This window comes from Peromyscus leucopus, chromosome 2 (genome assembly GCF_004664715.2).
Source record: "Peromyscus leucopus breed LL Stock chromosome 2, UCI_PerLeu_2.1, whole genome shotgun sequence".
Classification (NCBI taxonomy): Eukaryota; Metazoa; Chordata; class Mammalia; order Rodentia; family Cricetidae; genus Peromyscus; species Peromyscus leucopus.
Window position 1 is genome coordinate 116178217 of NC_051064.1, and position 21682 is coordinate 116199898.

Genomic DNA, 21682 nt, shown 5'->3' on the forward strand with positions numbered 1-21682 from the left:
GGCTAGATACCAGTGGTTAGGGTTAACCCCCAAAGGGTGACCTTATGTGTCAACCTTGACAATACCTGATAATCAAGACTCTATCTATATATCTATCTATCTATCTCTGTCTGTCTATCTATCTATCTATCTATCTATCTATCTATCTATCTATCTTTTCCCAGCTGAGCACTCAGAACACAGGCCTCACAGACTGGCTCCAGCATCTGTTAATGTGTGTCCTTCTACTAATGGATGAATGGAAGTGGCTTGGGAGGTAGAGCTCAGGAGAGCAGAGGGAACCCAAGACCTGTCTGTAGGGAATGGATGTGAATCCCAGGCCTAGTTTTCCAATCAGAAACTGTGAGCAGTGACTTCATCATCCCCAAGGCCTCAGTCTCCTGATTTGTCACACGGCAGTGACAGTCCTCATCTGGAAGGATTACAGTATGAGATGGTTTCCCAGTATCTCTGCATATTCCACGTCATCTGGCATGCTTGTCAACTCTAGCTGCACCCCCATCTCTCCCCTTGCTTGTTCAGCTCTACTTATCCTGGCCTCTGCTTTCCATCATGTGCACACAGGGCCTTGGCACCTGCTGGTCCCTCTTCCCTCCACACCCCTGCCCCCCCCCTTTCTTGATTCTTTTCTGAAGCACCTATCATTTTTGTTATCCAAGAAATGGATCAGTAGAAGATATGTACACATACCCACACCTGTAGCTAATGTCCAGCTTAACAACGGGAATATGTTGAGAGAAATGGATCATTAGCTGCTTCTGTCATTGTGCACATGTCACAGTATGTATCTGTACGACCTAGAAGCCCAGCCTCCTGCACACCTAGACTATATGGTACAAGCTATTGCCACTAGCTACAGATCTGCACAGCATGCTACTTACTGCACAGAAAACTGTAGACATTTGTAATCTAATGCAAATATTCATGCATCTAAATGCAGAAAAGGTATAATTTAAAAAAAAAAATACGAGGCCATAGATAACTGGCTCCACTGTAATTTTATGAGGGCATGTTCATAGTGTTGTTCACCATTGACCAAAATCCCATTATATAATACACTTGTATGATACATAACTGTGTGTGTGCATGCGTGAATGCATATGCATGGGAGGGGTGCAAAGACAGAGTGAGGAGACAGTGACAGATACTGATTTCAAGGAATTGTCTCAATGATATAAAATATGGCAAATCTCCAGGGTGGGCAGCAGACTGGAAGTCCAGGGGAGAGTTGATACAGCAGTTCCAAGTTTGAAGCTCTGCAGGCAAAGTGCAGAAAGTCACTTTTCTCTTAAAACTCTCAGTTGATTGAGCCCCACCCACTCAATGGATAACGATTCATTTTCTTCAAAGTTTGATAAACGAAATATTAATCTTGCCTAAAAAAATACTTTTCTATAAATATCTAGAAAAAAAGATAGCCTATTCAATAGCTGATACTGGTAAAATTGGAATTCTACCCACAGAAAAATGAAGTTAGATTTATACTTTTCATCTCGTACAAAATCAATTAAAAAAAAAAAAAGAACTTATCTTAAAACCTGAAGCACTGAAACTTTTCGGAAGAAAATACGGAGATATTCTTCAAGGTATTAAGGTAGGCAAGAACTTTTTAAGTAGAATACCAACGCCCTAAGTATCAACAGATGGGATTATATGGAAATAAAAAGTTTCTCTATGACTAAGGAAACAGTGGCCAAGTTAACAGACAGCTCACGGAGTGGGGGGAAATCTACTGTCTACAGGAGAGCAATATCCAGAATTTACAAAGAATTACAGAGATTAAATACAGAGGGAATAAAACTGCCAGTCATCAAACTGTCAAGTGAACTGAGTAAATACTTTTTTGATATATGCTGTTTTATTTGCAAGGATTTTTTAAAAAATTAATAAAAGTCTATTTGAGAAAAGAAACATCTAGAGAAATATTTTCTTAAGTATCTGGGACCTCAACTCAGTCATCAACCATGTGTCTACTGCTTGTCAACTTGTACCCATGTTCATTTCCATAAGCCATGCGGTGGCTTCAAATAAAGATGATAGTTCTGCTTAACATGAGCAGCTGTCTTGGACACAACCAAAAATGCAGTAGGCCTTCCCCAGAAGAGGATGCTAGACACTCAGCCACTTATTCTTCCCCTTGACATCCTGTAACTAGTGTGATGTCTAGTTACAGCACTTAAATACCATGATAGAGACTGTCAATACATCACTGTTACATGACTAGGGGACAAGAAAGCCAATATATTTGAGATAAATACACCCAGACATGCCTCCACGCTTACCCTCACATACAAAATAAACATAGTCAGAGCTGAGAACATTGGCTTAGCATCCACATAAACTGGGAATGGTGGCACATGCCTGTACTCTCAGCATTTTGAAAGTGAAGGAAGGAGGATCAGAAGTTCAAGGTCATCCTCAGCTATATAGTAAGTTCAAGGCTAGCCTGAGCTACATAAAACTCTGTCTCAAAAATAAGTATTTGTAGCTATTGCATTCTCCATGTCTTATGAGTGACCACACATGATAGTTTCTGGTACTTCCCACCTACTCCTCTATCATCCATTCTGTACTTCCTTTGCCTCAGCAAGAACCTCAGCTTCCAAGGTCTAGAACTTGGCTGGGACCTAAAGCTCCATCCTTGGGCTTAATTCAGGAATCTGCCTGAGCCCAAGTGCTGTCATTTTCCAATGGCTCTAATCACAGGGCCTGGGAACACGGAGTCACCCTAAAGACACTCTGTGTTCTACACATTCTTTTCACCCCCACTGTGGGGAAAGTGTGCGGAGCCCAGCCTCCAGCAGCAACTCTTTGTCTCCGCCCTCTTTGTCTGTGGTTGTAGAGGACCCCATAGTAGCAGGGAGACAGCTTCACTGCCAGTCCAGAGGGATCAGCACTGGATCACCACTGTGCTGTTACACTGATGGTGGTGTCCCTTCTGTGTACACTTGGCAGGTATGCTGTGTGAGAGGGAGCCTTTTGTCAGTGCGGACCTTGTCTGCTGCACTGGCACCTAGAAGGTACTCAGGGAACGCTGTCAACCTGCTTCGGATGTAGCTGTCATTCTGGGCTCCCATCTCGGTAGAAGTCCTCACTAGTCATTCCAGACCCTTAGCCTGAGGGCCAGGCCTGTCCCAAGAGCCCTGGGTTCAAATCTTCCCTTTAGGTGACATGGGCAACCAAGTGAGTATAGGCCTCAAGTCAAGCATTCTAGTCTGTCTAGGATTATTTGCTAGACTCTTCTGGGACAACAAGCCTGTTTCCAGCCTCCTGGTGCCTGCCATTCTCTGCCTTAGGCTTCTGTTTAAAGACCTACTTACATTCCAAGCCTATACTCAACAGACACCTCCAGCTGCCTTGTGCCCCACAAGCCCTAGTGGGGGGGGGGTGCAGTAGAGGATGCACAGGGTTTCTTGGTGACCAGGGTTCCCTGTGGCCAGGACTCCACACAGTCATCCTGGGGAGAGAGGCCTCCACTCTTCAGCTAGTGTTTGTTATTCCATGTCGCAGCCTTATCATAAACATTATCCTAGTGTGGGCCACTGAGGCTCCTTGCAAGGGAGGTTTGTTGTTCTAAGGTGGCCTGGAGTAGAATGCCCAGAGGCCTGGGGGATTCTGGGAGCTGGAGAGGGAAGCAGAAGTCAGGGCGGGACTTCATTCTAAAGCGTGTGCCTCTGTCACCCTGGCGTGAAGGTCAGTGGCACGTCTGCCTCCTCCATGAGTTCCATGTGCTTAGAAACCAAGTCATATTTCTGCATCAAATTCAAGCCCCTGCTGAGAAGCTGTGGAAAGCCTTTGTTTGGTGAAGGAAGGAAGGGAAGGGGGGAGGGGAAAGAGGGGCAGGGCTGTAGCTTCCCCCTGCTTGTGGGAAGCACCAAAAATGCTCACAAAAGAGGACACGGAGCCTAAAGGCCTGCTTGTAGTAAGTCAGTGCTCTGGAATTCTACTTTAACTCTAGTTGTTTTGAGCAGTGCAGCCTACCACTCCCTCTGCTTCTGCTGTGCCCCATCTGTGCGTCCCTGCTGTCTCTCTCCTCAGCAGAGCAGAGGGAGGCCCCTGTGAGCGGTTGACTGGCTAAGGAAGTGTGCCAAATGTCCATCTCCCATCTCGCTAGCCTTCTCACCTTGGGAAGGCATTTTATGTCTCTTTGCTGTGGGTTTTACATCTTAATTTTACCTGGGAGCTGCTGTAAAGATTAAATAATGAGTCCACTTAGGAAGTTTATGGTGCATAGTAAGTGCTCGATAAAACCAGGGGTCCTGGTATGAATGGGGTGATGACTCCTTTATGAGTTACAAAGAGTAGGTATGGAGCAGGAAGTGGTGGTGGTCGTGGGGCACATGATTCAGGGTCAGCACCTTCCTTTTGCAATGTTTCCTGAGTGTCTGATGTTCGTGACATTGGAGTTCAGCAGCAGACAAAAAGACAGAGTGCTGAATCCATTCCAGGACACGCACGCGCCTCCAAAGTGGTCTGTGCACAGGGAGTCTGTGGGAGGTACCAGATCCCACCAGGATACCGTTAATGTCACAAACCAGCTGAGACGTGCAGGGAGCTCAAACTCTCAAATGGCCTTGTGGGCCTTAGTTTCCTGTCTGCAGCGCTCCAACAGCAAACACCCCTGGCTGCTTTACAGTAATCCAGAGAAACAACGGGCGTGGCTGTGCCAGTAGACTTCAGAAGGTCCTGCATCATCAGCCTTGTGATCTAAGGCTAGGAGTCAGGACCCTTGGGTGGAGCCCCTTCTGCCCAGCTCCCTGTATGGACTCATGCACACCCCATCCTACCTGCCTGGGATGCTCTCCCCTCTCTTATTTTGCATTAAGAATGCACAAAATGAAATCGGGGCCCTTGACTGGGCTCCAGGGTCGCTGTGGAAATCCCTGGAGCAAGACAGCATCCCACTCAGCCTCCCTCACATCAACCAGGACCTTAACTATTTTCATCTGTTCCATGTTCAAGACTCCAAGTAAGATTCCTTTAGAAGTCAGCAACAGCAACCATAACAACGACAAAAGAGTTCTACAGCTAAAAGTACTTTGAAACTTCTGCACCAGAGAAATTCTAGGGAGCATCTCTCTCCCAACATCAAGCTGAGAAGATTGGGCGCTATTTCCTACTAAGTTTTATGTAACAAACACGTGCTCAGCACTCATTTCATGCCAGGACTGTGCTTAACACCCTGCAGCTGGGAATATACTTAATCCCCTGGAATACCTCCTGACTTCATGAAGGCCACATCATTACAGACCTGACTTCATGAGTCAAGCAGGGTCCAGGGGAGACATTTACCCTCTAGCCAGGTCTTCTGGTGCCCAGGCAGATGACCTCACACCAGGTCAGGTGGTGTCTTGGCCAGGCTGATCTAAGAAGCAACAGAGCAGGTGTGTGCAGCAGCTGGGTGTGGCCACAGGAAGTCCCTCTGTCTTGGGCCCTCAGAGGAGGAGAGTGGAGCAGCTCGACACGGACACTTACATCGGAGGCATGCACCCTGTAGGAGGAAGTGCTTGTTGCCTTAGCAATGTCCACAGCAGAAAACGTCACTGCCTCCTGTAATTCATCCCCAGCCACCACGCTGCCATCGACACTCTACACCAGATGGCTGCAGATCTGATTTCAGTGGTGGCAGCCAAAGCCCAGGGGCCTGGAGAAGGCCCAGGCGTGGGGCGAGGGATCTGACCTCACCTCCAAGCCTCTCATTAAAGGGAACAGTGGGGGCTGCTACAGTTTGTTCAATCCAATTCTCCTGCCGTTAACAAACACGGAGGGAACAGAAGCATGGCCTTATTGCCTGTTGACCTGGCCCTCTACACCTATTTCAAAAGCTTTTTATTCAGATTATATGTCTTGGTAGGAATGTCCGCCAGCCTTCTAGATATTTTTCTTAAGTGCTTATAAAACACCTTTAACTATAAAGGAAACAGCAGGTCCCCAGGTCCTAAAGAGAAACAGATCACACTGCCCTCTCTTCCCCATGCACAGTGCTGAGAGCTGCAGATTAAAGAGCCAGGAAGACAGACTTCCTGACTTCAGGAAACTCGGCCTATTTATGTAAGGCTGGCAGCTAAACACAGTGAAAGCTAGTATGCACACATTGGTGGAAGGAGGCGTGGTCTACCAGTCATCTGTCATCTGAGACAATGCTGTGTAACAACAGCATGCAGTGCTCAGGTAGACCAGTTGCTGGTAGGCTCCACTCATCTTGCTAGTCTCCCATGTCTAGAAGTTGGCTGTCTGTCCACTAGTCTGAGTGTCACTGGCTCTGTGTGTCTCTCGCCCTCCATCAGAGTGGAGTCAAAGGCAAAGACCATGTGAAGAGGGGACAGCCACAGTACCCAGGTGCATTTCAGGTCTTCCTGTGTAATATTTACTGCCCTTCCCCATTGGCTGAAGCAGGTCTAGCATTGGAATGGGTGCGATCAACAAAGTCCCTTGGTTAGCCAAAAGAGTCTGGGATACCAGACCTTGTGATTCAGACTCCAGCTCAAGCTATGTGGGTAAAGTGCCATCCATGCCCTGGGCCTCAGTTTCCCAGTCTAAACTTGAAGTTGCTGGCCAGGTGTGGGAGTCTGTGCCTATAAAGCCAACACTTGGGAGGTAAGACAGGACTGTGAGTTCAAGGCAGCTGAGGCTACATAATGAGAACCTGTCTCAAGTAAACAAAATAAAATGGGAAGGCTGAAGTGGGTAGTCTCCCGGGTCCTGTGTCTAAGACCCCTGTGCTCATGGGAGCCAGGAACTTCAAATGCCATAAGCTGCTTAGAAAGTGCCTGGGAATCATTCTGATTCCAGGGCCGAGGGAGGCTTCTGTACAGTAGTCCAAATGACCCTGATGCCTGGAAACTGCATCCCTGGAGCCAGTAGCCCAGAGAATTTAGGAGGAGGGTGCACCTACTGAACGCATGGGAAGGTGGGGCTCCAAGGATCCAGCTCCTGAAGCCTCTGGGCCTGGACACAGAACTGAGCTTTGTTTTATATTGTTCATTGCCTTGACTGCATTTGGGGGTGCTCTTGATTATAGAATGGGTTTGCTTGTTTTAGAACACTGGTAAGCAAAGCAGGACAAAGGAGCCAAGAGGAAGACTCACCCCAAACTCCAAACTCAGATGGTTTGCTGTGTCATGCACCTTCTGTTTCATGCCTGTAGCCCCAAAGTCCGGAGGGTGGAGGGCCACTCCCAGAGGCCAAGCAGTCCTGAGCACATCCCTGATGCCCTTCTCTTTCCTTGGCCAGGTGCTGTTTGCCCTGAACCAGACTCTGCTGCAGCATGAAAGTGTGCGGGCTGGGAGCCTGCAGGCACCCTACACCACAGAGGACCTCATCAAACACTACAACTGTGGGGACCTCAATGCAGTCATCTTCAATCATGACACATCCCAGGTGAGGCCCTCCTCTCTTCCTGCCCTGATGGCCACTGCATCACCAGCCACAAAGACCTGGAGCTAGACCCACACGATCCCATCTGGATTTATCAGATGTCTGCTATATAGTGGGCATAGACCAGCTTTCCCTCCAGCTATGATAAGCTGTAGAAGCTACTGTCATCTCCTCTGTAGAGGGGGAAACTACGGTTCACAGAAGACAACAGACTTGCTTGCTCAAGGCTGTGCAGCTTACAGCTGTTAAAACATCAAGAACAGCAACTTGAAGCAGAAGGCCCACGGAAGGGATAACCTAGTTACTGTGAGCTTGGCCTTCCTTGCGTCTGTCTCAGGACCTTCCGCTTTGATACAAATCCTAGAGCAAAGACCACAGACAGGCTAGCAAGACCCTGAGTAAGGCCCCAAAGGGTTGAGTCTGGCTTGACTTGCCCAGACTTTACCATGCCTCCTCATTGGTCTCCCAACAAATTCCTAGACACTCCACCCAGCACTCAGTGATCCTCTAAGACCTGCCCTCTGGTGGCCTTGTCACAGCCCATGCTCCCCACCCACCCCAGGCCTGTGGAATTTACAGCTTATCCCTTAGTACTTCTGAGCTCTTCCAGGCGCTTCCTCCCCTGGCTTCCTACAACTTGATCATGGTTCAATGTTGCCTGCTTTGAGAAACTTCCCCAGTTCCCTGGATGGAATCAGGTATCTCCCCAGGCACCACATAGTTGTCCCCAGGGTTTCCTCTGCCATGGTATTTGGATGTTTATCCATTCAGAAAGCTTGGATAAGGCAAAGGAGGCCATATCCCTGTTCTGGAGCCTGCCTGCAGTCCCCATTTTCTCAGGGTAAGAGCCAGTCTCCGCAGCAGGCTGTGTGTTCCTCCTCTTCTGCCCCTGCTCTGGACCTCATCTCCTAGATACACCCCAGCAGCCATCTACCATGCCATCTCAAGAACCCATCCACATGCTTCTGCCTTTTCACTGGCCAGTCCCTCAGCATAGATGCTTCTCCCAGGTGTTACCATAAAGTGCTCCCTCTCCATCTTCAGACATCACCAGCCCCATAAGACTAGCCCGTCCACCCTGTCTGAACTGTAGCCTGAACCCCATCCCTCCCCCCCCAAATAAACCAACTATCATTACTTTATTATGCCCCACTTTCCTCCCCTGGTCTGGAAGGCCCTCTAACACACCATACACTCAGTCCTTTCTCTAGTCCTTCCCGCTGGAACTCAAGCTCCATGAGGGCAGGATTTGGATCTGTCGTTAATTCAGTTATCCCCTTTCCTGAGAGAAGCCCCAGCCTGAAGTAGGACTCTGTAAATATTTGCCAAATAAATGAAATCGTGTGTAAATGTGGTAGCACAGTGCACACAAGGATATGGTGGGGAGCCAGGGAGGACAACCCTCACGAGAGATACCCTCTCTCAAGGAGCCTGGGAGACCTGGGAAATCTCTGCCTCATATAAGAACCCTTGCTCTGGGGACAGAAGAGCCACAGCTACAGCCCGTGGCAGGAATCTCTCATTTAGATGTGGCTGCAGCTGGGGCTGGGGCCATAAGGAAAGATGCCACAGAAGTAAAGTAAAAGGCCCCAGAAGAACCTACATTAGCCACAGACAGAGGAGGACTGTTCCAGCATTGAGCACAGCGTGCAAGTGAACCAAAGACCCAGAGGAGGAGGAGTGGGGAGAATTCTGGTTGGCGGCCAGCCAGGCTGGGGCCACAATGTTCTGTCTGTGCTTGCCACCCAACCCCCAGACACAGGCTCCCTGAGGGCAGGGATGAGCTGCTCATCCCTTGGTCCCCACTGCTCTGGAGAGACCCCTTGGCGCCTGGTGCAGAGTGCTTGCCAGTGAGTGACTGTCACGCATAACACTGGAGGTGCATCATGTACTTAGGGAAGCTTAGAGAATGGAAGAAGGAACCCAGCCCTTACTGTGGGAGGCTCCAGGTCTGAGGGCTCTAGTCTCATGGTGGAAGAGGGAGGAGAGGAAGGAGCCTGATACCATGAGCTGATGGGACTCTCACCAGAGCCCCACTTCTGGTGAGCCTCACTCTGAATCTACTAACGGCCAGGTTTGGTTGTGGGGGGCGGAGGGGGGTAGATTCCACAACAAAGAGGTCTTACTTGTAAGTTGGACAACTGGCTGTGAAGTGTCTGGCCTGAGGAAGAAGGGGTGGACAGGACAAAGCCTGTGGCTGACTCTAAGCTGGGTGAGAGAGGCATGGGGTAAGCTTGGGGGAATGGTCAGTTCAGATTTCCTTTGAGCCTCTCTGCCCAGAAGCACTGCTGATCTCTGATGACAGCAGCCATGTCCCCCAGCAGAGCAAATGGTCCAGTCCACCCAGATTTGAATCATAGTCCAGGCTGCATATGAGGTACACAGGAAACCTGCCCCAAGGTGCAAAAAGGCCAAGGTCACAAAGCTGAACCCTGCCTGCCCTTGCACATATTGCTATGTGGGGCCACATCTGCAGTCAGAAGCCTCTCGATCTCAAGGTCTGGGGAATGTAGAGATTTAGGGCTCGTCACCCTGATGCAGTCAGGAAGGCGTCGGGGGTAATCATAAAGTAGTTCCTGGGCTTGTCAGCGGAGCTTCCTGGGTGAGAATGACCCCGGACAGTAGGGGCTGGTGGGTGTTTGCAGGGGGCGTGGTTTGCAAAGCAGAGAACAAGTATAGGGTGGGAATGCAGCTAAGGAGTGGGGACCCCCGCCCCTGGGAGTGTGAGCCAGGGAGCCCTGCAGTCAGGAAGATGCCTCTGGCTGCAGTGGGGAGGGCGATCAGGTAGCCTTTGGAGGCCGGAGTGGAACAAGTGAGTGCCTGAGGTCCAGTGCTCCCTACCCCTAACTGTACACCTCCACATTCCACCCCCCCCCCACACACACACACCCTCAGCAATGATTGTGCCCTCTCTCTGCAGCTCCAGGTCGCTGATATTGTTAGTGTCCATAGTGCGAGGGCCACACAGAAGTCCTCTCTGGGAAGCCTGGGGTCCCTAGCTCCCTGCGGGGCACAGTAGCCACATACATGTTTTACCCAAACCCGGACACTTTTGACAGCAGAATATTACTCAGGGTCAAGGTAATTGACAGCAGCAGCACAGCAATCTCATCCAACCACAAACCTCGGCTGGACATACCATACCACATAGTCACACATCAGGGACCTTCTGTGAACTCTGCTCCCCTGCTCACCCTCGCCAACTACATACCCCACAGTGTTCTTACAAGCATGGCTGACTCCTCTGCTGGCCTGGTACTCTCAGGAGAGACAGCAGACCCAGCTTGAGGGTGCTGGGATGTCCCCTGGCCTGACACAGGGCAGGACCTAGAGAGGTTCTCAGAGGTCATCTACTGGGTGGGTGGGTACAGGGAAGTGGGTGGTTGAGTGTTATCAACAGACCTAGGCACTTGGCCCTCCCCAGCCACAGGTCAGGGGAGCCTACACTGAATCCCTCCCCCATGACTTCACCGCAGTCCTGCCTGGCCCATCTCCTTGTCACCCCATCATACACCAATCGCTCTAGGGACATTCCATGATCTCTTCAAAATGTTATCATATGCCCTGCACTTAAACTTGTCATGGGAGATTTAAGGCCCCAGACAAGTCTAATGACATCATTAATTTGCCTCTCCCCCAGCCCTGGCCCAAACCCAGGCCCCATCCTTGGCATGGAGCCAAGGCCCATCAGCATGAGACACACAGTGAGTGCTAGCCGGTGGCTAGGAAGCCTAGGGGAAGCTGAATGTCCAGCCCCACTTCTTCATGGTTTGGAAATTTTACTCTTTTTTCTTGTCCTTGTAAATAGCTTCAGTCCCCTGGGGAATCTTTCGGGTGCGCCTTGTGGGCAGTAAGCATACAGGAAGGAAGGGCACGTGCCCACGGGTCCCATAATCCATGGAAGAAGGAGGGGAGTCAGACCCCTGTCTTCACATCTCTCTGGTGATTCTAATGACCATCTGTCATCTCTGGAGGCCACCCTTCTCTAGTAACCTGTGACCTCACATGGGAAGGTGACAATGCACGATGAGGTATATAACTCAGTATTTCCACAGTGTGTTACCGTGCTAGCAAAGCTGGCCTCGTTGAACCCATGCAATAAGCCATGCATGTCACCCTGTTGCCAATGAGGAATGTGAGACTCAGAGAGACCATAACCCAGTGAGCACCAGGCAATGAAAGAGCTTGGCAACCCAAGCTCTGCCCTGACTGTGGGACTGCAGGACCTGTGCTCATCACCACTCACTCTTCCTCAAGTGCCGCTCATCGCGCTCGTCTGGCCGCTTGCTCACTGACTAAACACTTACGTGTAGTAAAGCCTTGCCTCCTGTCCTTTCCCATACCCCATAAATGGGGAGAGGCCTTTGAGAGGCGTGTTTCCAGAAACAGCCCTTCTAGTCATGGCCTCTCTGTTCTCCACCCTGACTCCAGAGTCTCTGGCGTCTCCTGTAACTGCGTCAAGTCAAGTGTGACCTATTTCGTCAGGGCTGCCAGTCAACCCTTCCAGCGTGGAGGAGGGTAAGCACACAGGTTCCTTCATTTGTCTATCTGCCAAACAAGCAGTCTCTGGGTGCCAGCTCTGTACCGGCCTAGGCACGAGCAGGGCTGCTATGTACATTGTACACATTGTGCACTGCTCACCTTGAGACAATCACATCATTTCCATCTTCATCTCAGAACAGTGAGTCTGGCCTCTCGGACAAAGGAGCCATATGGTGCGGGAGCTCTTACCACCCATTTCACCCACTGGTCCTTGGCCAGCATACCAGAGGCAGATTCAGTCTCTGTTGACTCCCCGATCTTCCCCAGAAAGGATGTTGACAACTCAGCAGTGGCTGTAAAGAAGCCATGTGACTGGGCTAATAATTGGCTCTTCTGAAGGACTAAGATCTCTAGGAAGTTGGTATCTTCAGGCGCAGTCTCCCCTCATCTTTCAGTCAGGACTGGTATTTTGTGCTTTGTGCTTGGGTAGAAGACAATGAGAAATGGAAGATGATCTATGAGCAAGAGCTTGGAGGATGTTCTGGCAAGGGTGGATTAAGAGGAAAGACAGTGTGTTTGGATTCATTGCCTTAGTTTCCGAAGCAGCCTCCATGCATATGTTGGAGGAGATGGGACTAGACTGCCTGGACCTACCATCCAGGCCAGACAGATGAAATGATAAGAACACAGCAATCCAAAAGGGGTAGTGCAATCATATATTCAAGGTTTGATCCCTGATAGGCATCTTCCTTGTAGCAGGCCCTGGGGACTTGAAATGGCATAACCTCATCCTTGAACTCAGGGATCCCTCTGCCTAGATCAAAAGCACATCAGCAAAGCTGTTGCCAGGCCTCAGGTTGGATGTGGAGAAGAATGAGGATAAAGGACCCAGAACTGTAAGGATGGACAATCCCTAGACAGCTTATCCCACAAGCCTCAGGCTGGAAAGATCTGAGATCCTGGAATAGTTTTCAAGAATAGACAAAGGTCTGAAGCCAGATAGGCAGACAGCAGCTCAGACATGGGAAAAGCCAAAAGTACTGTCCTGCTCATCTCTGTAGAGCAGAGGGCAGAGTGGAGCCCAGCAGTGCCCATCATCTCATTTAGTCCCTCCCGGCACATGAGCCCTTCCTACAAATGAGAGCCAGGGCTCAGCTTTTACAAGTGGAGTAGCTTGTTCAGTATACCTAGCATCAGATTTGAATCCAAAGCTCAAGTCTCCCTAACCCCTAAGCTCTCTGGTTTTCTTGCCATACCTGTTATCTAGACCCCCTTGCTGAACTGGGTTCCTTGTCCAGGTCATGCTGGGCTCAGAGTTGAAGAAAGAACATAAGGAACTCAGCATGGCCCCAACCTCCTGGGCCCCAGCCTCTAGAGAAATACCAGGCAGGCCTGTGTGGGAGTCTTACCATCAGGGCACACAGCTGGGCTGTGATTGCGCTAGCTGTGACTGCACATGTCTCAGGATCCTTCCCTCTCGGCCTTGCTTCACAAGCAAAACCAGAACAATGCTCATCTTTGAGGGTTTGAGGGTTGATGAAACAGGAAACACAGAGTCTGCTGACCTCAGAAAGGTAAGATGCCAGGCCTGTCAACACTATGCCAGGCCTATTGGACATGTGCCCTGCTCCATCAAGACCTAAGATGGCGTCTGTCTTACCGTTACAGCTACCCAATTTCATCAACACCACCCTGCCGCCCCATGAGCAGGTGACAGCCCAGGAGATTGACAGCTACTTCCGCCAGGAGCTCATCTACAAGAGGAATGAGCGTATGGGGAAGCGAGTCATGGCGCTGCTTCGGGAGAATCAGGACAAGATCTGCTTCTTTGCCTTTGGAGCAGGTTTGGCCCCAACCTCTACTTGTCAAGGGAAGAGCTGAGGCCCAGAAGAGGGCAGGAAAGCCACGTGGTACCCAGGAGCAGAGCTAGGGCCTAGCACTTCCCCAGCTTCTGACCAAGGATTCTCTCATAGCATCTTCCTTGGCAAGGGAAGCAGCCCCTGCCCCATCCATGGTAACTCTTACAGCCCCTCCAAGTGCCAGGTGGACTTATGAGAGCCCAAAACAATGCTTCAGGGCCCAACCCAGCCTGGACCCACCCAACTTAGAACCAGGGCTAATCATAATGGCCCTGTGACCTCAAGGGTGAAGGAGGTGGGCTTTGACAGCCCGCAGTTCTGACTCCAACTTCAACTGGGCCATGTGGCATGTCACCCTAGCTGGTGCTTTCCCAAGGCTCCAATTTTCTCTTCTGTTAATGGGAAGGAGAGCAATAACCATTTGATAAGTACCTATGTTGTAGAGTAGTTGTAAGGATATGTGACATTTAAATAACCTGCCATATAGTAGGGATCCAGAATGGCAGCTACAATCATCATCATCACCATTAAAATGAACTTAATTATCACTATGGCAACACAGGGCACATGCTAAATGTTTCTGGGGATCTTTCTTCTCCTGCAAAGGGAACTAAAGATGTCCATACATGGCTCCTTGGGGTCCCTAGTCCTTCTCTGCTCCTCCTCACCCTTTCTGCCTTTCTCTGTGGCTGTCTCTACAATGACTGCATTGGGGCTGGGATATTGGATTTGAGTTCTTTGTAAGTCAGCTTTTGCTCAGTGATTTACAATAACCATTTGCTTCTTGCCACTTGAATTGGGGGAATCCATCTGTGTTTTATGAGAATTAAGAGATAGCTTACATCTTGGTGTGGTGAGGTACACCCATAATCCAAGCACTTCGGAGAGAGAGGCAGGCAGATCTCTGAGGCCAGCCTGGTCTTCTTAGACAGTTCAAGGCCAGCCAGAGCTATGTAGTGAGACCCTGTCTCAAACAAAGAAGATGGCAGCTTATAGATATGTTCAACAATCTGCTGCTCTGCCCTCTCTTTCCGTGGCCTTTATCCTCCAGGCCAAGAAGTCAGTCCAGTCCACACAGACCGCTCTGGACATCCTGACTTGGTAATGGGGCTGTCTACTGTCTCTCTCTTTGTCTCCCCTATCCCCATTCAGCTCCAAGTATGTCAAGGACAAGAGCCAGGGATATATTTATCCAGGCTGTTCTTCCCCCTTCTGAACCTCCATTGCAGAGAGGCCGGTGGGAGGAGCTCAGTCGTGGATACAGGCCCTTTGAAGACAGCTCATTGAGGCCACAGACGCGGCACAGAAAGAGCTCTGGATTCACAGGGATTCTGCTATGGCCCACTGTGGCCTCCAGCAAGACTTCTCCCTTCTTACAACCTCAGTTTACTCACTTAGACAGTGGGGGGGGGCGTTGCTGGCTTTGGCTTGTACTGTCTTGGATTACAGGCTGTCTAGGATTCTGGCACAGGTGTAGGAGACAGTTGGGGGTCTCACAGGGGATCTAGAAGGACCTCCTGGAGGACCCTACAGGAACAAAACCTAGACTAATACATGGAGATGGAGGATCACTCTCCCTCTTGAAGGATATATGCATGGGGCCTGGTGTGAGCCAGGTAGCTGTGAGGACCTGTCCAAGGAAGTGGTGCCCCCCCCCCCAACACCTCTCCTCTCACTTACCACACAGCTGCCTCTGGGCAGTGGTTCTGTACTTCATGGCCTTAGCTGACTGCAAAAGGGCAGCCCCTGGGGTCACCTAGTCCCTGCTTCCTCAGACTTGCAGGAACCTCCAGAGAGCACAGTCACTGAGGGAGGCCAGTGAGAGAGCAGGGTGCCCCTCCAGAATGGGCCCAGGATGCAGGTCTAAGGTTACCTGGGGCCTAATAGTCTTTTAGCACCAGCTCTCTCCTGTAGCTGAGGAAGCTGAGAGCCTGAAGAAGCAAAACACGGACCTGCTTGTGATGTCCCAAGCCCACAGGGCACAATGATCCACTCAGGCACCTTTGCAAATTAAAGCATCCTGCAAACAGCTGGTGGAGACAGAAGCAGAGAGGGATCTCAAAGTCCTCACTTGGCAACAACACTGAAAACTGGTAACTGCATTTAGCCTCACATCCATCCACATTGTTTTTATATGGGAAATCGTTTGGCATAATAAAAGAAACGAGGGAAGAGGTGCTGCCAAGTTCTAGGCAACTTTTGTGGCCCTTTTAAAGCCTCATTACCTAAGTGAGATGGCTGAGGCTGCCAGTATAGAAGCGGGTAGGAAAGGAGGACTGGAGCAAGGGGAGAGAGTTGGTCTCCAGACAGAAGAGGGCACCTCCTCACCTAAAGTGTGTATGAGCAGGTAGCTGATGGCTTCTGGCCAGGTCTGCTCTTTCTGCTAGAAGGTAAAGTTGAGAAGGAGAAAAAAAAAAGACTCTTGGTTTGAAGAGGGGAAAGCATTAGACATGAATACAAGAACGGCTGATCACAAACTTAACCAGGACAGAAAGTTAGAGTAGATTTAACTCGGGCCATTTGTGGTTGATTGCTACTGGATGCCTAGAGTGTGGTGCTGTAAAGAGCACATCAGGGCCCAGCAAAGAAGAGCTTTGACTCATCCATAATATCTGCAGAGGATCAGGATTCCAGCAGGTGCCTGCCAGGTACTTGCTCTCTCTGCTGACAATGAAGGTCCATAACCCTATGGGGTTGCAAATGGTTTCTCTAGCAACACCCAACAGCTGGGATTTAAAGATGGACACTGTACCCAGATGCCTCCTGATTTTTACCTGCACACTCCCTGCTCTGTGACCACCCTGTGCATGTGAACTATACCAAGACAGGGTCCACAATCGCAAAATTACTAGCACCTGGCAGATTTTGTACAAAGATATGGTGAACTAAGTCATATAGAATTGAGTACATTCCATTCAGTCCCAGGGCATCTCATGAGTGAGAGGGGGCTTACTAGGCACTAGGAGGAAATGGTTATCTTATCCTTCATTCTAGAGAAATAGATTTTCTCGGGATGTTTATTTGTTCAGCCATTCAAGAATCTTGTAGCATCTTTTTTTCAATAATAAAATGTGTGATTCAGAACTGAAGGAGCTGAGTTGAAAGCATGAGTCACCAGTAGTCTGAGTGTGGGGCAGGAAGACAGGTAGCCTTTAGGGCCCCTTCATTTTCAACTCCAACAGTTGGAAGTTATCAGTTTCTGTGGCCCTCGCACACTACAGTATGAATACAATCTGAACTTCTGACACCCCACATCCTTGGACCCCAGCATTCTGTTGCTCTAATTGCCTGGTTGCAATATCCTGGCTCTCTAGGCTCATAACATTCCAGCATGGTTTTTGTTTCAATCGCTCTTGGAGACTTGGGAGCAGTACAGAACCTTGCAGAACCTGAACATGCCTTCTAGGGCAGCCACCAACTGCCCCACAGGAAGCAAAATCCAGACAGAAAGAAGGCAGGCGGGGTCAGAGACACGAATCTGTTGCTCTGAGTGTTGGGACATCCAGGACACTCAGCCTTCAAGCTGCTGAAGCTCATTCAGAACCACACTCATGGGCCTGAGGCAAGAACACATTAGTGGTAAAGATTTATACTTGATAGAAAAGAAAGCTATTAGCCCACCATACTGAGCCATGAGCACACTTTAGCTAAAGGCAACTCTGTTGACTGAGATATAGCTCAAAGATAAAGCATTTGCCTAGCGTTAATCCAGCACCACCAAAAATAAATTAATGAATGAATTAAGCAGCTACTTCCTGTAGAATTTTAACAGTCCACTCATACTCAGGGCTTTCTGGAAGGACAAGATACTCCTTCAGTTCCATTTGGCAGACTGATAAGTAGAGGTACACACAGGAAGCAAGAGAGCCTCAGAGTTCTAGTGAGGTTATGGTGACGACTCTTCCTTGTGGCTAAGCTCCCCAAAGCATCATCCAGCTGCTTGAGCCCTCTGTCTCAAACTCTCACAGTGCCCTGGAACTTCATTCTCACACTCTGCTCACACAGCACACTGTCATCTCTTAGTCCAAGTTGACCCCTGGAACAGAAGATGCTCATTCTTACCTTTAGAATGAATAATTGGATGAATGGATGGATGGATGGATGAGATGACCCTTAGGTATGTAAGTAGAAGTGCCATTCACTTCTATGTTACCCCAAGCAGAAGTTGATCCAGAAGCTAAATCTTCTGTCTCCATGGTTGGAATTAGGGGCTCTGGCAACACTGTACCCACCTTTTGGAAGGTGAGATTCCAGCAACAAACAAAAGGCCTGAGAACTCACTAGAAAGAGAGTCCTAGGTCTGGTTGAGCAAACCACACAAGCTGAGGCAAGAGGCAGAGAGAGGCTTAATGCTAAGCGGGATTTCTGGGGTGTGGGAGGAGGAGGCAGCAAATGGTAAGAAGGAGAATCAGTGAGAAAAGTAAGCCACAACAAGAGTGAAGTCCAGGCCATGAGGGTGGGAAAGGGAAACAGCTTGGTGTCATGGAAACAGCTTGCCTTCTGAGATATTCCTATAGTCTTCTCGGAGTCTTTCCCACTCCATCTGCCCAGTGAGGGACCCTCAAGAGGCGAGCTGTTAGGTTGCTTGCATCCCACATCCCATGCTTGTTGGCAGAGGCTGACTCAGAGAAGGTTTCCTGGAGAAGGTGGGAGCCAGCTGAAATGTCCCTTATGCAAGCCCAGAGGCCCTCCAGCTTCTCACACCAATCCCCTGGTCCTCAAGACAAGATCCATCCTTCCCTGCACTTGCACTTGCTTCTCCACTCACGACCTGCAGAAGAGAAGCCCCTCGGAGCTTTCTGATGGCTCAGGAACAGTCAGAGTCTAGAATAGAGGCTGCCCTCCCAATAGCTTCTTCCCCACCCCCACAGCATCTATGCCTGCCCCGCTCCCCAAGCACAAACACGAGGCTAAACCTTCCAGAAGTGCTTCAGAATCCCCAGTAGTGCTAAAAGAGTCCTGTCACCACACCACACATGCATCTAGAGGCTAGCATGTTTCCAGCGACTACCATCCTCTCCCAGAACCATTCCAGTTCAACCCAGAGCATCCAGACAAGCAAAGGAACACCCGCTTCTGGCTTGTGCTGGGCTAGCTTTTCCGTGGACAGGGCGAGTCAATAGGAACTGTGTGCCACGTCCCCCAGCTCGTCTCCACGGCTGTGCTGTCGGTGGAAGATCTGAGCCCAGCTGTGGGCTTGACACTCTTGCTGGGCAGTGCCAAGAAGGCAATAGGAGGAAATGACAGACTAGTTTGTGGCCTTTGAAGGTAGGTTGTGGGAGAACCCCGATTCTCCTGAGAAGTAGCTCTGGGCTAGTCAGTACCTCCACTTCTCCCAGCCTGAGTCCCCTCTGTAATTGGCCTGGAGTCAGTGAGCAGCACCCAAATAGCTTAGTGCCAGACATGGCTTAAATGGCCGGTCAGCATAATTTTGTGTGGCCATTACTACTCCAGGACCCCTGGTTTCTCACAGCCTACTGTCCTCCAAGGACAAGGCTCCTGGACGGAAGAGAGGCAGGCCACCCCAGATGAGAGGCTAGAGGACCTCTGTGGTACTGCAGGGAAATCTCAAGAACCAAGATTGGTGCTAAGTAACAGTGAGGCTGAGGACAGGATGAGCTTCTGTCCCTCTAGCCAACGGAGGGTCCTAGGGCCTGGGTACTGAACCTCAGGAAAGAGCCTGGCGTTATAAAGAGTGGTTTTCCTGGCCACAGCTGGGACCTGATACTTATAGTTATTGCCAGTGTCTGTGGTCATCTGGCACCAGAAGAAAGAGGGCCATCTCTGACTCATCTGGGGGGTGGGGGAGCTCCTGCAGCCTAGCGTGCATCTGATCTGCATTAGATGCCTGTAAAAGTTTTTAGATAAAGTACTGTGGTCACCAAGGCTCGGGACCAGGCTAGCCAAAGCCTCCGTGACTTCTACCTCCCCCTAAGTTACCCGGAGTCACCCTGGAAATGACAGGTGTCAGCAGAGACATGCCTCCTGACCTCAGAGCAGAATGTTCAGTTTTGAAAGCCTCTGATCCAAGCTAGCCCAGCACAAGCCAGAAGTGGGTGTTCCTTTGCTTGTCTGGATGCTCTGGGTTAGAAGCTTCAAACTCTTTTGCGGTTTTAGAAACAAATGGATGGCTTGATACGGGGAGAGGTGCTTCCTAAGCAGAAATTCACACCCAGTGGCATCCTGAGGAGGAGACCCACTCCAGAGCTGTTAGAGAGTGGCAGAGGCTCTGGGGTACAGGCTGCTCGAAAGGGGAGTCTCCCCAGAGCCCAGAAGCTGGCCATTGTCTGGGCAGCTGACTCCCCAAGTGCCTTGCTATGGACTTGAGCCATGCCTAGACATAGACCCAGCTCTGCCTTCCTTTTGTGCCTGTATAGCCTGGGCAAGTTGGGAAGCTGAGAAAATGAATCTAAACACTTGGCACATTCCCCCTGCAGCTGCCCCTCCTGGTGGTGTGTACCTTTGCCACACTGATGGCAGAGCAGAGGCGGCCTTTCATCCATCACTGCTTCATTTTCGACACCTAGCATTCCAGAAGCTGCCACACAGCAGCAGAGCAATGGCTACTAGAGGACATAGGGGCTGGGGTGCCACCCAGGCATCACCAACTTCCGAGAATGCCCATGTTCCTCCTTGCCACACCTCAGGAAGTAGAGAGCTCCCTCCAGGTCAGCTAGATGGTTCTGGGGAGTTTTCTGGTCCCATCTAAAGTCTGCCATCTTCTCTTACTGCAGCAGTCAGGATTCCACAGCTTGTCCCTCCTGCCCCAGGCCTCACAGTACCCACCTCCTCTTCCTCTTTATATTCAACTGCAGAACCACTGCTGTCTCCAGCACACACCAACGTCTCTCCTCTCTGCCTACACTCTCTGGCACCATGCCCTCCCAGCTACCCTCTCCATCATCCCTCCATCTTCCTTCCCTGATCCCTGTGCCCTTCATCACTGTCCTGTGTGTGCTTGTCTCCCTCTTCATGGGTAGAGACTACAGTGTGTCTCAGATCCTGGCATGAAGCTGGCTACGCCAGAGGCAGTGTCAAGTCAGAGTCCCCGAGGAACTGAGAAGGCTCAGCCTTGTGCTGGGGACTGCAGAGCAGGAGAGGAGGCCCAGGTCAGCCAGTTCCCCTCCGCACGGTCCGGGAGAGACAAGAAGCCCTGGTGCCCCTCATTATCCATCCCTCCTGTCACACTTCCTAGGGAAAACAAACACAGCTCCGGCTTGATATCCGGCCGGAGGCCCTGGCAGTGAGATTCGCATTTGAAAGTTTCCCTTGCATTAATTTCAGACGGAACATAAATACGGACTTGGGATGCCTCTTCCAGGAGGAGAAAACTGGAAACCCGCGTGCTCACTGGAGAGAAAACATGTGTGCTGGCCGAAGGCACCCGAGTTACTCTGGAGCCTGTGCGGGGGAACATCTGGTTCTCTCCTCCTCCGCCACCCAGCCCCCCACTGCAGTCTTGAAATTGCCCTGTTAATTGGAGCATTGTTCATGCTGAGCACTTGACACACTTTCCTCTCCAATCTGCTGAACCTTGGAAGGTACACACATTTCTGACCATTTCCTGCCCCCAACCATGATCTTGGTATCTCAGCAGCTGCCAAGTGCTTCAGAGTGGGCGTGACAGAGCTTGCTGTGACCTGGGGCAGTTCTGGGAGGGAGCCCAAAAAGCTTAGCCTCTTCCCAGCAGTGTGACCTTGAGCAAGTCCTGCTCCCCTCACTGAGCCTCAGTTTCCTCATCTGTAAAGTGGGAGCACCTTCAAGGGCTACTTCGAGGATGGTTTGGAGGCTTGCTCCATGTGTTCAGGTTACTACCTGGTGGAGGGAGGCCCAGGAGGCCAGTGGGACAACCCCACGTGGGGAAGTTGAGACACAAAGAGAAAGGGACCTACTCAAGGCCACAGGGTTCATTGGTGAGTGGAGTTTTGTGTCCAAGCTCTGCCCTGCCCTACGTACCCATGCTG

The 21682-nt window shown here is 50.3% G+C and overlaps 1 protein-coding gene across 1 annotated transcript in view; it reads left to right on the plus strand.

Annotated features, from left to right (window-relative positions):
* The window catches only part of Trabd2b (TraB domain containing 2B), a 202149-nt gene that overhangs the window by 164883 nt on the left and 15584 nt on the right, over nucleotides 1-21682 (plus strand). Inside the window, exons 3-4 of the mRNA XM_028889125.2 lie at nucleotides 7234-7380; nucleotides 13528-13702. Of these exons, the coding sequence (XP_028744958.1) occupies nucleotides 7234-7380; nucleotides 13528-13702 (322 nt within the window). The remainder of the gene's footprint in view (nucleotides 1-7233; nucleotides 7381-13527; nucleotides 13703-21682) is intronic.